This window comes from Oryctolagus cuniculus, chromosome 4 (assembly GCF_051225735.1).
Source record: "Oryctolagus cuniculus isolate XC-2025 breed Fujian yellow rabbit chromosome 4, ASM5122573v1, whole genome shotgun sequence".
In the NCBI taxonomy this organism is placed as follows: Eukaryota; Metazoa; Chordata; class Mammalia; order Lagomorpha; family Leporidae; genus Oryctolagus; species Oryctolagus cuniculus.
Window position 1 is genome coordinate 77,032,698 of NC_142870.1, and position 16,079 is coordinate 77,048,776.

The 16,079-nt window shown below is 41.1% G+C and overlaps 2 protein-coding genes across 5 annotated transcripts in view; one reads left to right on the top strand and one right to left on the bottom strand.

Annotated features, from left to right (window-relative positions):
* RABL3 (RAB, member of RAS oncogene family like 3) overlaps positions 1–10,509 on the bottom strand; it is a 57,064-nt gene extending 46,555 nt beyond the window's left edge. The window contains exons 1-2 of one of the 3 annotated variants that reach the window (XR_016233132.1): positions 10,368–10,509; positions 3,784–3,875 (exon numbers count right to left, since the gene is read on the bottom strand). Coding sequence is in view for 2 of the 3 variants with exons in the window: in XM_002716648.6 (XP_002716694.6) it covers positions 3,784–3,875; positions 10,368–10,500 (225 nt within the window). In the remaining variant the exon portion in view is untranslated. The remainder of the gene's footprint in view (positions 1–3,783; positions 3,876–10,367) is intronic. The other 2 variants (XM_002716648.6, XM_089331764.1) reach the window with 2 other exon arrangements.
* A 16-nt stretch (positions 10,510–10,525) lies between these two features.
* Positions 10,526–16,079, top strand: part of GTF2E1 (general transcription factor IIE subunit 1) — a 31,769-nt gene continuing 26,215 nt past the window's right edge. The window contains exons 1-3 of one of the 2 annotated variants that reach the window (XM_089331763.1): positions 10,564–10,692; positions 11,303–11,556; positions 14,981–15,457. In XM_089331763.1, coding sequence (XP_089187889.1) covers positions 15,010–15,457 — 448 coding nt within the window. In that variant the 5' untranslated portion in view covers positions 10,564–10,692; positions 11,303–11,556; positions 14,981–15,009. Of the gene's footprint in view, positions 10,693–11,302; positions 11,557–14,980; positions 15,458–16,079 lie in introns of both variants that reach the window. The other variant, XM_002716646.6, reaches the window with a different exon arrangement.

Sequence of the window (16,079 nt, forward strand, 5' to 3'; positions counted from 1 at the left end):
AAGGGATCTAGAAAAAGCCAAAATGAAAGTTATTTAGAACTTGCTATCAGGTCTCCCAAATGCAAATAAATTTGCCATTGAACTCATTACCTAGAACCGATTTTTTTCCCTTATCTAAGAATTGAGGAACATGATATGCTAAATAACATGGACAGTTCCTTCCTCCTTCAAAGTCATGGCAATGCTATAAAAATATTTTAAGAAAAAGGGAGGGAGGGAGGAGTGAAAGAGAAGACAACGAGGAAAGGAAGGAGGAGGTGAGGAGAGAGAGACATATAGAAAGAGGGAAAAAGAGAATATGAACTAGCTTGAGATAGAAAGGGATATCCCCAGATGCTAGATATGAAGAAAGAACTTAAAAATGCAGATTGAGAAGTACAAACTGACACAAATACAGATGTAATTTCAGAGGCTGATGCCCAGAATTTCAGTGCTTACCCCACCATAGCAGACATTTCTTCCAGCTTTCAAAGCAAGAATATATCTGGGTGGCTGATAAAAACTAAAGTGTAGTTCTTGAACTATGGAGCCTTGATGAGCTGCTGAGTCAAGAAAAAAAGAACTGGAAACAACTGTCCACAAGCTCAGGAGGGAGCAGTAAAAACTTTGTGTAAGGGGTCTCAGGTAGGGGATGGTAGAGATTAGACGACAGGTTCACAAGAAACGGAGGCCACAGACTTGTGCTATAATCCGATGTTGCGGGGGAATTTATATTACCTAGATGGCATGGAAACTCTGAGCTGAGAAGTTACAAGGCTCATTCAACCACCTAGAGTGTTGACAGCAGCAGAAACAAAAAAGGTGCTGCATAGGGCTATTGTCATTGACAGAACACAGGACTTCTCCAGGGAGAGGGAAAATCCCAATGAAGAAGGCATCCTCTCCAAAGAGAGGAAATACATTTCCATGAAATGAGGTAGTCTACACAGCAAGCAGGATATCTAACTCACTCCAAAAACAAAAAAAGAACAATCCAAAGAAATCATAAACTAAGTATGTTGAAAATGATTAAAATAGAACCACAATGAAAAATGAAGAAATCTGAAAAAACTGACATTTGAAAAAGAACCAAAGAAATAGCCTAATTTTTTTAAAAAGATTTATTTATTTATTTGAAAGGAAGAGCTACAAAGAGGCAGATGCAAAGGCAGAGAGAGAGAAGTCTTCCATCCGTTGGTTCACTCCCCCAATAGCCACAACGGCCAGAGCTGCACCGATCCAAGGCCAGGAGCCAGGAGCTTCTTCTGGGTCTCCCACACAAACGGAGCGGCCCAAAGACTTAAGCCACCTTCTACTGCTTTTCCAGGCCATAGCAGAAAGCTGGATCAGAAGTGGAGCAGCCAAGACTCAAACCTGTACCCATATTGGATGCTGGCACTGCAGGCAGTGGTTTTACCCACTATGCCGCAGCGCCAGACCAGAAACAGCCTAAAATTATTAACTATAGTTACTTGAACATTGGATGCACAGTTGAAGAGATTCTTAACTGGAAAGCAGCTCTGAGTACATCATACAGAATGTAGCAAGGGAAATAAAGACTAAAGAGCATGGTAAAGCACTTGAAACACATGGAAGACAAAAATCTAATAGAAATGCAAAAGGAAGGGATAGAGGAAATGAAAGAAGACAAACAGAAAATGGTTAAAAGTTGAAAATTGAAGACATAATAAACCTGACAGCTGCCGAACTGGGTGAATAAAAACAAACGCAGACCCAGACATAGGTTGGCAAAACTGAAGAACACTAAAGATTTAAAAATCAAATATTTCAAAAGTAACCTAAAAAATTACCTAAAAAAGGAATAGTCTGACAGAAGATTTTTTTTTTTTTTAAGATTTTATTTGAAAGTCAGAGCTACAGAGAGGGGACGAGACAGAGATAGATCTTTCATCTGCTGGTTCACTCCCCAGATGGCCACAATGGCCAGAGCTGGGCCAGGCCAAAGCCAGGAGCCAGGAGCTTCTTTCAAGTCCCCCACATAGTTGGCAGAGGCCCAAGCAATTGGGCCATCTTCCATTGCTTTTCCCAGACCATTAGCAGGGAGCTGGATAAGAAGTGGAAGCAGCTAGAATGCAAACCGGCACTCATATGGGATGCCAGTGTCAGAGCCAGCAGCTTAACTCACTATGCCCCAACACCAGCCCCTAGAAAGATTTCTAATTAGCAGCAATATAAGAGGGTACTAAAAAATTTTTAGAAAAGAAAATCAAATAATTATTAATTAAATATTTAATTTTAGTGCAAAGAAGTTTTGAAATCCATAAATATGTTGGGACTTCAAATTGACTTTTTTTTAAAACTTTTTTTTTTAGTTTATTTGAAAGGCAGAGTTACACAGAGAGAGAGGGAGACGGAGACAGATACACACACACACTCGGGCTGGGGGTGGGGGAGATATCCTCCATACACTGGTCCATTCCCCAAAGAGTTGCAATGGCCAAGGCTGTGCCAAGCTGAAGCCAGGAGTCCAGAGCTGGATCAGAAGTGGAGTAGCTGGGTCTTGAACCCTCGCCCATATGGGATGCCAGTGTCACAGGCAGAGGCTTCACTTGCTACGCCATAACCCTGGCCCCAGTAGGCATTAAAAAAAACAAAAACAAAACAAACAAACAAACAAAACAACAACAAAAAAACACTTCACTTATTTGAAAGGCAGACAGACAGGGAGAGAGATGGAGAGAGGTGCAGAAGGAGAGCAGGGAATCAGGAAGAGGGGGAGGGAGGAAGAAATGGGGAGTGGGAGAGGGAGATAGGGAGAGGAGAAGGGAAGAGATTGAAAGAGATAGATAAAATAGATATGGAGATTTTTATTTGCCGGTTCACTCCCTAAAAGCCTGCAACAGCCAGGGCTGGGCCAGGTTGAAGCCAGAATCCCAGAACTCAATCCACTCTCCCAAGTGGGAGGCAGGGACTCAAGTACTTGAGCAATTATCTGCTGTCTCCCAGGGGATGCATATGCTGAAGCTGAATCAGAAGTGGAGTAGCTGGGACTAGAACTAAGCACTTAAACAGACGTGGGCATCCCAAGTGCTGACTTAACCATTGAACCACACACCCACCACAAGTAAACTTATCTTTTCATTTCATTTCATTTTTCCATGGATGTTTTGAACTACCATTGTATGTCAGAGTCTGTAGGATAATAACTTAAAGAATGGGAGGAAAATAATTGTTAATCTAGCTAACTACCATTCCTTCTCTTTCTTAACGCAAAAGAGATGCAGATGAGAGACTTGCTCAGAACCAGCTGGGATTAGAAATGGCCAACAATACCTAGGAAAACTCTTCACTCAGTGGAAACTGCTTTTGCTTTCTAAACATGACATGGAATGGATGACCTAGACATGAAATTCCAAGTTTCTATCTTTACATTGTATTTCTAGGCAAAAGTTTGCAGTCAGTGGAGCAGGCTTACAGAGAATTATATATGGAGTGTGTTAAAACTAGATATGTACCACAGTGATTGAAACTGGTTTGTGGAATTAGGCTGAGTGCAAGTTTTACTTTGCTTTTTATGAGCTGAGTGAATTTGGTTATTTCTTGTACTTCTCTATGCATTAGTTTCTGTACCTACATGTGTACAGCATAGTCGAAAAAGATGAAATAAATAAAGCGAAGACAAACAAAACCTTGGCATAAAAACCTGGTAGATAATAGGATCTTAATAACCCCCAGCTATTATTATTATTTAATCTTAATTATAGTAGTGTAATTTGACTTTGTAGCTTGAAGGCGTTACCTTTAGTATGACTAATGAAAAACTAAAACATAAGAGACACATACTCTGACATCCACTGAGCAGCCCACAGTCCAAGAGGGATTTCCCAGCACTTGATTTTGGCATAGAAGATGGACTAGAGAAGATTTCCCAACACCTGTAAAACATACAAGTACTGTCGTCATATAAAAGACATGGTGAAATCTATTCTGGCAAGGGAAAGACAGAAAAAGCAGTAATAATGATATGTAAAGCACGGTTATTTAAAGAGTGTTCACACCCTGCTAACACAAGCCTTAGTGAATAAAATGAAGATGATTGAGTGGTTGTTCTCTCAAACTGAGCACGAGAATCACCTGGAGGACTTGTTAAAACATAGAATGTTGGATCCCACCCTCAAACTTTCTGATTTAGCAGATGTCATAGGACATGATACTTTGTACTTCTAGTAAGTTTCCAGGTGATACCAACACTACTAGCCTAGGGCCTTCACTCTGAGAAGCACTGGTCTACAGCGCCTTTTTTTTTTTTTTTTTTTTTTTTTTTTTTGACAGGCAGAGTTAGTGAGAGAGAGAGACAGAGAAAGGTCTTCCTTTTCCGTTGGTTCACCCCCAAAATGGCCACCATGGCCGGCAGGCTGCGCTGATCCGAAGCCAGGAGCCAGGTGCTTCCTCCTGGTCTCCCATGTGGGTGCAGGGCCAAGCACTTGGGCCATCCTCCACTGCCTTCCTGGGCCACAGCAGAGACCTGGACTGGAAGAGGAGCAACCAGGACAGAACCTGGCACCCCAACCGGGACTAGAACCTGGGGTGCCGGCGCCGCAGGCAGATTAGTCAAGCGAGCCATAGCGCTGGCTTCTACAGCACTTTCATATTAACTTATCCTTTTCCTTTTGAATGACTTTTTCTATTGGGCCTATTTTAGAAATGTAGAATCTAAATAGACCTTAGCAGTAATCCCTCTCTCCTGCACACTCACACTGAGGTCCCTTCTGTAGCATCCTGTTAGATGGTCTTCCAGAGTGTTCTTGAATAATGTCAGTGACAAGGTACTGCCATTTCACAATTCCATATTTAGATACTCCAGTTCTGACAGAGAGTGATTTTAAAAAGCTGCCAAATACTTGGCCTAGACTTATGCTTTGGGAGAAAAAGACATCTTTACTTCCTTTTCTGTATCATGGCCCTTTACTGTAAATAGTCTTATATACAAAACACCTTTATAATGACCTGGCCTGAAGCGCCAGCATCTCATATGGGCACCAGTTCGAGACCCGCCTGCTCCACTTATGATCCAGCTCTCTGCTATGGCCTGGGAAAGAGGTAGAAGATGGCCCAAGTCCTTGAGCCCCTGCACCTGCATGAGAGACCCGGAAGAAGCTCCTGGTTCCTGGCTTCAGATCAGCACAGCTCCGGCCATTATGGCCAACTGGGGAGTGAACAGCAGATGGAAGACACCCCCCCCCCCCAGCTTCCTCTCCTTCTCCCTCTCTGCCTCTCCTCTCTCTGTGTAACTCTTTCAAATAAATAAATAAATTTTTTTTTAAAAGAATTAACTGAGGGGCCGGATCTGTGGTGTAGCGGGTAAAGCCACAGTCTGCAGTGCCAGCATCCCAAATCGGCAATGGTTCAAGTCCCAGCTGCTCCACTTCTGATCCAGCTCTCTGCTATGGCCTGGGAAAGCAGTAGAGGATGGCCCAAGTGCTTGGGACCCTGCAGCCACATGGGAGACCCGGAAGAAGCTCCTGGTTCCTGGCTTCGGATCAGCGCAGCTCTGGCCATTGCGGCTATTTGGGGAGTGAACCAGCGGATGGAAGACCTCTCTCTCGCTCTCTCTCTTCCTCTCTGTAATGCTTTCAAATAAATAAATAAATAAACTGAGCAATAAATATACCACTTATGATAACTTTGAAATAAATAGTATGTCACTGAAATATTGGCAACATTGAAAACTTCTGACACAATGGAGCAAGGCAGCACTTTATCTTCTTTTAGATCTTTTGGGGTCAGGACAATCTGGTTACCAATGACAAGGGTAGCATTCAGAGACTGTATGAAGAGGAAAATGCATGAGCTCTCTCTATACATCCGTGTGTGAAATTACTCATTCAACAGAACTATGGAATTCTATGGATATGAACCATTTTATTCTTTAAAAGTTATATTAGTAACCTAGAAAGTTTAAAAAAATAAAAAATCACCACTGAAGACCACCATTGTCAATGTTTAGGTTTTTTATCCCACAGGAAGGGTTTTTCTTTTCTTTTTGAGAGGCAGAGTGGACAGTGAGACAGAGAGAAAGGTCTTCCTTTTCCGTTGGTTCACCCCCAAAATGGCCACCACGGCCGGTGCGCTGCAGCCGGCGCACTGCGCTGATTCCAAGCCAGGAGCCAAGTGCTTCTCCTGGTCTCCCATGTGGGTGCAGGGCCCAAGCACTTGGGCCATCCTCCACTGCACTCCTGGGCCACAGCAGAGAGCTGGACTGGAAGAGGGGCATCTGGGACAGAATCCGGTGCCCCAACCGGGACTAGAACCCGGTGTGCCGGCGCCACAGGTGGAGGATCAGCCTATTGAGCCGCTGCGCTGGCCAGGAAGGGTTTTTCTAAAACAGGTATTCAATTGTTAGGTCACCATGTGGGATGCCCACCTTCCATATCAGAGTACCTGGGATAAGTTGCATTTGTTTCTGATCCAACTTCCTGCTGATGTGCCTGGAAGGCAGCAGATAATGGCCCAAGTACTTGAGTTCCTATCACCCCTAAAAGACACCTGGATAGAGTTCCTGGCTCCTGGCTTCAGTCTGGCCCAGCCCTATCTATTGTGAACATTTGGGGAGTGAACCAGCAAATGGAAGAATGAGATCTCTTTTACCCAGTCTTTCAAATAAATAACTAAATAAGTCTTAAAAAATAATAAAAGTAACACAAGTCTTCACTTAAATAGTTTGTTTTGTTTGGAATATTCTACCCATCCTCTTCCTCAGTCTCCCCTCCCTTATCAGCCTGAATTAATTTTTCAAGACTCAGTTTCATTCCAGTTATAAAGTATTTTTAGAGAATGAATACACTATTCACCATGCTCTGAGCCTCCACTGTACCTACAAATTTCCTATATAGTACTTAAAACACATCATTATGCTTGCTTCTTTATAGATTTTGTGCACTCTGTTTAAGTTTCTTGAGGGTTGGGTTTAGGTTTCACTAACCTTTTTTTATCTTTAATTCTCAAATCAGGGCCTTAATTAGTATTTATTTAGTTAACTCAAAGTTCCCATGTTGCAGAATCTTAAATATCTAAAATATCTCCATGATACCTCAGATAGTAGAAAAACAATTTACTCATTTTCTCATCATTATTCACAGTGTTTTAAAATTTTCACTACAGCAAGAAAGGCTTTTTAGGTATGCTGAAATTTTTGTTTAAATATAAAACTATTTCCTTAATATACTTTCCTAGAAATAAAATCAGTATGTAAAAGGAAACATTGCAAGTTTTTGATGTGTACCAACAACTTATCTTCCATTTGATTTCACTGCTACCAGCCATACACAGGAGCCTATATACCTTGTTGAACTTCAAGGGTATCATGTAGTTAGCTTGCCATCTATGTTAACTTAGTAAGAGGAAAAAAAAGTGACATCTTGTTTTAGTCTGCATTTCTTCACTTTCTGCTAAAGATATACTTTATGATCATCTCTGCAAATCAGTTGGCTTTTTGTTCTTATGAATTGTTGAAATATTCTGTCCATTTATCTGCTGGGTTTCAGTGTTATCAATTTATATGACCTCTTTAAAGATATTAACTCATTTAATTGTGCAACTGAATCCCACATTTTCCCAGCTTTCTTTATTATTTTTGAGTATTCAAACGTAGATGTGTTCTATTTACTGTATTATCTGACGTCTCTAACCTTTAGTGTCTACTGTTGACTTCTGAGTTTGCATACAGGTTTGTTTATGTTGGAGGCACATATCAAAGCATTTATTTATAGGCTTGATGCAGGGCCTAAACCCTAATGCAGCTTAACTGTGTCAGGGAAAACCTCTATGTGCAGTAATACTATATGAAAGGTCTTCAAAAAGTTAATGAAAAAAAGTGTTTATGATAAATCTATGCATGAATTTAAAATAATTTTTGTACTATAATAAATTATATTTTAATTTCATTTTTTCCACAAACTTTTTGAAGTACTCGTGTATAGTTCTCCATGAATGAACTGCTTTGGATGATAAATGTTAGTCAACATTAGATGAAATTCTAACCAGTAATGAACAGCTGAAAAGCTAGGAAATAGTAACTTCATTTCTTTAAGAATATTGGGAGGTTCTGACTTTGTGTTTTCACCTTTAAAACTAAATTAGGTTTTAGAACTAAATTTGCTTAGGGAAAAAAAAAGACCCAACATAATTAAGTAAATGTCAGCTCCAAATATAGCTGCTGGTAATGTGTTAAGCTCATGCCTAATCTCTGAAAGAACAGAGAAAACAGAATGTGTATGTTAATGAGATTTTGAAGATTCCTTTTAAATTATCAAATACCTTTATAGAATACAAAACAAAGCTCTAAATCTCAAGTCACTGCTTTATATATTTGTGAAACCCTCAAAACTTCACATGGGAAAGGAGACTTTCTTGAAAAACAAACTTTGAAGTTTGAATACAACAGCAGATAAAATATAAAAAGTCTACTAATCTGTCAAAATAGTAAACAGCTATTAAAAGGAAACTGATAGAAAGACAACTGATTTTGCACATATAATCTAACTTAGTGGATGTGTGACAAGATCAATTACTTGCCTGGTGGGCACAGCTGTGTCTTCTGTTTTTACAATGAAAACATAATGGATTGGGCAAAAAAAGCTTACTAATTGCCTGTTGTTTTCCACATTTAAGCAGCAGTAAATTCTGCCCCTTTTACGTGATACAATGATTCCAGTCATAACCCCACCACCTAATACAGTGTCTACTGAAAAAAAAAAAAAAAATAACTAACTACTTCCAACCGTGTGTTACAGGGTGGGACTGTTAGATACAATAGAAAATGGAAGTACAGAGGAGAGACAACACCCACTCTATGTATCATGCAGAACTGTGTTAGCTCTGGACTCCAGTTCTAAATTCCAAATTCTGAGTCCTAAATTTTACCTGGTGATACTCCTACCAAGTCCCTGTAGACCACCATAAACTTTTATATGTTGAATTGAGTGATTTTATTAAATTAACTTCAGAACCACTTCATGCTAAGTGACGAAAAAAATGGAGTTGACATAAATTGTACAGAATTTCACAATGAAACTTCCTTAGTGGAATATTAAATAATGCTGTCTATACAATATTTTGTAATGCAAATAATCTTCTTCAGGCAATGTGAAACATCCTTAAACTGCTGCTCCCTGCCACAATTTTATGTAATTTCTGCAAGACTAATTTTCAAGCTCTTTGAAAACTGGGGTATGCCTTCTGTACATTCAAGCATCTAGCACAATGTCTTTGTTCATATCATAAATTTGAAGGTCAACTTCAGTAAAGCAGATCTATAAAATCCAAGGTTAAGATTTATTCAAGTTCTTAAGGACAGCTGAACTAGAGGTTATGGTGGGAAAGAGAAGGATGCTGTCCTAGAAGGGGGAAATGCAGACTTCAACAGTAGTTTCCAAATGCCCAAGGTGGGAGCTGAACTTTAACACCAGAATTAAACTGGGTTCAGCGGCAGATATAAGATGCTTCTCTCTATTCATTACTGTCTAGCACAAATTGGGTTTTCAACTGAGATTAAAATAGAGGCAGGCTTTTGCCCTGGCAGTCAAGAGCCTGCATCCCATACAGGAGTGTCTGGGTTCCATACTTGTCTCCTATTCCCAACACATTTTCCTGCTAATGCAGACCCTGGAAGAGAGTGGTGATGCTTCAACTAGTCAGTTCCTAGTACCCACGTGGGAGACCTGGATTGCGCGCTTGCTTTCCGCTCGCTGGACTTATGGGGATTTTAGGGAGTGCAGAGGATCTCTCTGTCTCTCTCTCTCTGCCTATCAAATACATTCTTTTTTTAAAGACTGACAAGGAAATCAAAAAGCTCAGTTAACAGTAAAATAGGACCACCACTCAGTATTTCATTACATTATCTAGCTTAGTGTTTAAGTGTAGGGACTCTGGGTTCAAACTGGTTCTGTCATTCACATCTCTGCACTGCACTTTTTCATCTATAAAACGGCAACAGGAATAATTTATGAAGAGCATTTGCCAGTGTCATTCTTAGCTCACTTTTCACTTCCCGTTGATGAACAAAATCTCTTGAAGGCACGATCCTGCTAATTTCTGTACTGTTAGCCTAGAGCCTAATACAGTACTCAAAGTCTGCATACTTTAAAAAATAAAGTAACGGCCAAGGCACTCCAGGCTAACATCTCCTTGGAGACCGAGGGGGTAACGTTAGGAAGGCGGAGAAAGGCCCGGGCTCCCCTACCCGCACGACGCGAGAGCTTCGTCAACTAGAGCAAGGGCCTCTGGGAAGTGTAGTTTTTAGGCCTTGAGAGGCACTCCAGCCTCAGGTCGAAGAGCCAGGAAGTTGCAGGGGGAGAAGAGTCGATGGGAAGCGGTTATTGGATAACTCCGAAGTGTCGGAATCCCCAGAAGTGGATTAAGCCGCTCACCTGAGTCTCCCAACACCAAGACCTTCACCCGATCCAGAGACGCCATCTTGCCACTGCCTTCCTGGGGTAACGCCTGTTCCGGGATTCTACACCAATCGGAGCGGGACATGGAGGGCAGCGCCTTCAATTTCATTGGCCGGCTTGGGCGTGATTGTCTTGATTGAAGCCTTCACCATGCTGATTGGCCGACCAGGTTAAAGGTGGAGTCCAAGGCCGGTCGCAGGAATTAGGCGTATTCTTTGTCGCGCGAGTGGCGTGGCCCGGTTAAGCCGGTAGTTGAGGTCCGGAGGGAAGCCGGAGTGGGAGTGTTCGAGCGTTCGCTTAGGTAAACCTTGTTCCCTGCTCCTTGTTCCCAGTTCTCTGGCCCAGCGTCGCTTTTCTTGGTTTCTCATTCTTTTCGCTCCTCTCTCCGTAACTATCCTCCTCTCCCCAGCCACTCTCCTGCCCTGCTCCTCTCTTTGGTCCTTCTTAGAACCCTTGACTCGGAGCGGCCCGTGTGCGACGTCGGGTAGGATGGACGTGGCTGCGCCGAGTGTGGCCCTCGACGCATCTGGGAAAGTCCGAGGGAGTTCGGGGTCTCGAGTCGGGAGGAGTGAGCGTTACTGCCTCGGGCTCGTGGAGGGCAGGCGGCCCCGGAGGTTTCGCGGGAACCTGCTGCTTTCTGTACGAACGCGTGGAGTGCCTGAAGTGTGATAGACTGAGGAACTGCAGTTAGAGACCGTGCCTAGAAACCAAGTTCTCCAAACTAGAACAGTTGTATACAGAAATCCTCTAGCTGGATTCCCGCGTGCTCTCCTCTTTCCTTTTATTCTCCACGCTGCAGTCAGCGTAATCCTTTGAAAGCGCGAATTTGATCCAGTCTACCACCCGCCTTAAATCCTCCTAAATTAAGAAGAGGTTGTTTAATAACCTATCTTTTTCTGTTGTGGAAGCAGGAGTGGGGGAAGTGAACCGCGGGGCAGCTGGCAGGATGGGCATGATGGGAGAACACGTGCCTAGATGTATTCCAAGTTTTGTATGAGTACTCGACTACCTGTGTTAGAGGCTGGAAATTCGCTGGTGAACAAGATGAAGTCCTTGGTGTTAGCGACAGACGTGGAGAAGATGCTGGTGTGGACGGATATGAAACTGAGAAAACAGAATGCTGCCTTTTCAGCTTAGTTTCTCCAGTTTCATCCCTGTGCACAGTGTACGTGAAAATTTGTATGATGAGAACACATGCAGGGCTGGATTGGGTAGGGGGGAGGTGAGACAGAGATGACTGAGAATGAAGATAAAAATCAGCAGCAGGGGCCCTTGGAAGTCACACGCTCAGAAGTCTCCAGAGACCCAAGAAGCTTCTTTTATGTTGGGAGTGTCAGCTGCTGTACAGCTTGGACTTACTGTTTCCATGGGGGAGCTGGGCTCATTTTTTTTTCTCCAGTGTTTCCAATCTTCATGGAGAGCTAGAGGTTGAAATTCATGTAAACTCTCACAGTGTTTAGATGTTGACAGCTAATTCAAAACATTTCGTTGAGTGGAACAGGGAGTGCAGACTGTCGGTTGGAGGCTTCTGACCTAAGTCACTTAGGATATCCAGAGAATAAGGAGAGTCAGCGTGAGTGGGAAAGGGGGAGTGGTGGCGGAGAATGTAGAGGTTGTGGACAAGATGGCACAGCTTGACTTCATTTCTGAGCTCCAGTTTCATTTATTTAGCTGCCTGCTGGACATCTTCAGAGAAATAACTTTTGGTGTTTCCTCAAAGAGAAGTGTCTAAAAGTGAATGCTTTGTTTCTTCCAAATCCGTTCCTCTTCAGGTATTATCTATTTCTTAGAGTAGTGCTTTTCTCTCCACATTTACGATGGCTCAAAACAAATAGATATTTAAGGTTTTTCCTACACTAGTAGTCTTTTTACTATATAGTTGATTTTTAATTTCATTTCTGTAATTTATTCTTCCTGTCCTTACAATTTTTTGCTTTCTTTTTGAGTTTAGGCATTATTACTCTAGCTCTTAATACTCCTGCAGTACCTTCATCTTTATTGCTTCCGTCCGTTCTCATACTGCTGTGAAAGTCACTTTTCTATCTAGTCACTTACTATGAATGCCACTTATGTCAGTTCTGAAAGTAAAACACTGTACATTAATTATTTCATTTAGTCTTTCCATCAATTGTATGAAGAAGGTCCTATTAATCGTTTTTTATGTATGAAGAAACTGAAGCTGAGATTTTTCATGGGTCACAGGCTAAGGAAATGGTAGAACTGGATTCAAAATCCAAAACTATTGGATTGCAGAATCCACATGTTGCTCCTTTGCTGTGCTATTCAGGGCTTTCTAAGGTGTTTCAGTCAGAGGAAGTAGGCTGAGTGTTAAGTGGTCCAAGGATGTCCCCTTGCAGGATTTGCTTTGGTAGGAAATTCAATAACCAGGAACCCACCTGGTGTGAAACAGTGGTCAGGGACTTCTGCTGCTTATTAGAGTGACCTAAAGAGTCTTTTAAAACTAGTGTGATGCCTAATCTGGCCTTCCCAGATGAACTAAAACAAAACTGGGAATGGGGTCCAGGGTTTATTCTTAAGATGCTCCCTGGATAATTCAGCTTTATAACCAGAGTTGAGAGGACTAATCAGGAGCATGGAGTGTATGGGGCTAGGGACCTCAAGGAGGAGAATACAGTTGTATACAATTGTAGGAAATAATACTGGAAAAAATAGTTTACATTGATTTTTGTCATTCTTTGATCTGTTGCATGTTTCTGAAGCCATATGTTATGTTTTATCAACTATTGAGTTTGTGAAAGCAGAGAACCAAGCCTGGGGTTGAGTACCAATCTATAGAGCAGATTAGACAGGAGAGCAAAACATGTTCAGTACTGTTTTCTATTTAGTTGTTGGATTGGATGTAGGCATTTGCCTGGCATTCTTAAACCCTGGGATGATAGGAAGGCTCCAGGACCATCGATTTGGATCTAGCTATTACTTTTTCTCCTTGTATTTAGTCATGCCTGAGTATTTACAGTTCAGGTGTATATTTTATGAAAAATGGCTTTGCTTTTACTTTTATTATAGGTAAAACCTTATGTTTTATCCTTGAAATACATGTGTAGTTTGGTTACTTAGGAATTTTTTAGTAGTATAGTTCTATAGATACAAAAGTATTTTATAAAAAGGTATTAAATCTGAAAGGATTGATAACCGCTGATTTCAAATAAAAGTACTGCTGAAACTAGCGTTAATAGAAGAATGTGATTCCCCAAAATATAACTGATTGACCTGAAATAGTTCAATGAGATTTCTCTATTAAAAATTTACCTACGGAATAGGGAGTAGCAGTGTGTGGCTGGCCTGACCATTCTTAGTTTGGAATATATTAAATTCATACAGAAATGCTCACATCCTCATTTATAATCACAACAGCCATTGAAGTAGTTGATAATACACTCATTTCTCAGGAGAGAAATTGTAGCATGAGGTTGTTTAAGGGATTTACTCAGGATCATACAACTTTCAAAATAGAAGATGTCTGACTCTGAATTCCAAAGCTCCATTTTTTGAAACACGCACGTAACTCTTCCAAGCTCATTGAAGTCTGGGCTTTGAGAGGTTAGCTTTCTGGGTCATAGCATAGAAATTAGATTCATTTTAGCTTCTGCTTTGTTCCACAAGGTATCTTAAGATTTAATGGTATTTTGGACTTTTCTTTCTCATTTCTTTTCCTCTCTCCTTCCTTCCTTCCTTCCTTCCTTCCTTCCTTCCTTCCTTCCTTCCTTCCTTCCTTCCTTCCTTCCTTGATTTATTTTATTTATTGATTGATTAATTTTATTTGAAAGTCGGAGTTACTGAGGGCGAGAGGGAGGGAGAGACAGACAGATCTTCCATCTGCTGATTCACTTCCCAAATGGCTGCAGTAGCAGGGCTGGGCCAGGCCAAAGCCAGGAGCCAGGAGCTTCATTGGGGTCTCCCACATGGATATCGGGCCCAAGTACTTGGGCCATCTTCCACTGCTTTCCCAGGCCACTGGCAGGAAGCTGGATTGGAAGTAGAGCACCTGGGATATGAATCGGCTCCCATATGGGATGCCAGTGTTGCAGGTGGCAGCTTTACTCACTAGGCCACAATGCCAGCGCCTTCTCTTTCCTTTCTTTGAGACTAAATGATGTTTACCTAATTATCAGATTTAACTTTGCAATGTTAGTAAAACTGATTTTAAGTGTAAATTTCCAGCTATACAATAGTTAATGATTTTATCAAACATTCCCAGCTAGATATTACTTATATGTTCATTGATTTGTTGTGATTTTATTGTGAGAGTATACTTAAATAAAACATCCTAGATCTTGGTAGAAAAACTTTACTCAAGAGAAGAAGCAGATTATATTAACTGTGAAGTTTCTCAGTGGGTTTCCAGCATTGCAAAGATCCATATCATTAAAGATTGTGATCACTTTTTTTTTAAGCTTTTTTGTGTGTTTCTCTTTCTGAAATAAAGTAAACTTAACATATGATTGTTATAAATAATCAGTTACTTTTTGGAACCAAGCACACTGTAGATTATGAGAGTAACCAATAAAGAAATATGATTACCATGTCTTTATGCCTAGCTAATTTTTTTTTTTTTTCTCTGAATTCAGTGTATTGAAAGTTGAAGTTTACTACAAAGATGGCAGATCCGGATGTCCTCACTGAGGTTCCAGCTGCATTGAAGAGGTTAGCCAAGTATGTGATCCGAGGTTTTTATGGCATTGAGCACGCCTTGGCCTTGGACATCTTGATCCGAAATCCCTGTGTGAAAGAAGAGGATATGCTGGAGCTGCTCAAGTTTGATCGGAAGCAACTTCGGTCAGTTTTAAATAATTTAAAGGGAGACAAATTCATCAAATGCAGAATGAGAGTAGAGACTGCTGCAGATGGGAAAACCACTCGTCATAACTACTACTTTATCAATTATCGTACTCTTGTTAATGTGGTAAAATATAAATTGGACCACATGAGAAGAAGGATTGAAACCGATGAAAGGGATTCCACCAACCGGGCTTCCTTCAAATGTCCTGTCTGCAGTAGTACTTTTACAGACTTAGAAGCCAATCAGCTTTTTGATCCCATGACAGGTAAGGCTTATGCAGTTGTGACTCTTTCAAGTAAAATAAAATATGTACCCATTTTCTTAAATGGACTCACCTAATTTTTTAGCCAATCACACATACGTTGTTATAAAAATGAATGGATCAATGTGAATCAACATGCAATCTTATCTGTTCTGTTTGATTCTCCTACTACTTTGAGAAGTGTTTGCAAAGCTTTTCTCTTTCACAGTGGAAGTACTCATCCATGGGATTTTCTCCCCCATGACTCTCCTTCCTCTGTCCCTATTCCCACCCCATATTACAGCAGGAACCTAATCTAGAGGGTTAATTACTCTGCCAGTATGAGCCATTCCAAAACCTTTACTTGTGACCTCTTTCAACACATTGGAGCAGCTACTTTTGTGGTCACTGCTGAATAGTTAAAAATACAATGTATTTAAATGCTTTGTTGGTTGAAGCATAAAGTGCTACATTAGTATGTAACTAGGGCATATAACCTGAATTTGGGGAGACCCCTGAAAAAAGTAACAGTTTAGACCTAAAAGGTAAGTATGGGCCAGAGAAAACCACCTTTTCCAAGCTAACAAGGAGGTAGATTTTAGTGCCTCTTTATCATACCTTAACAAGAATTGTCAACAAGATATAT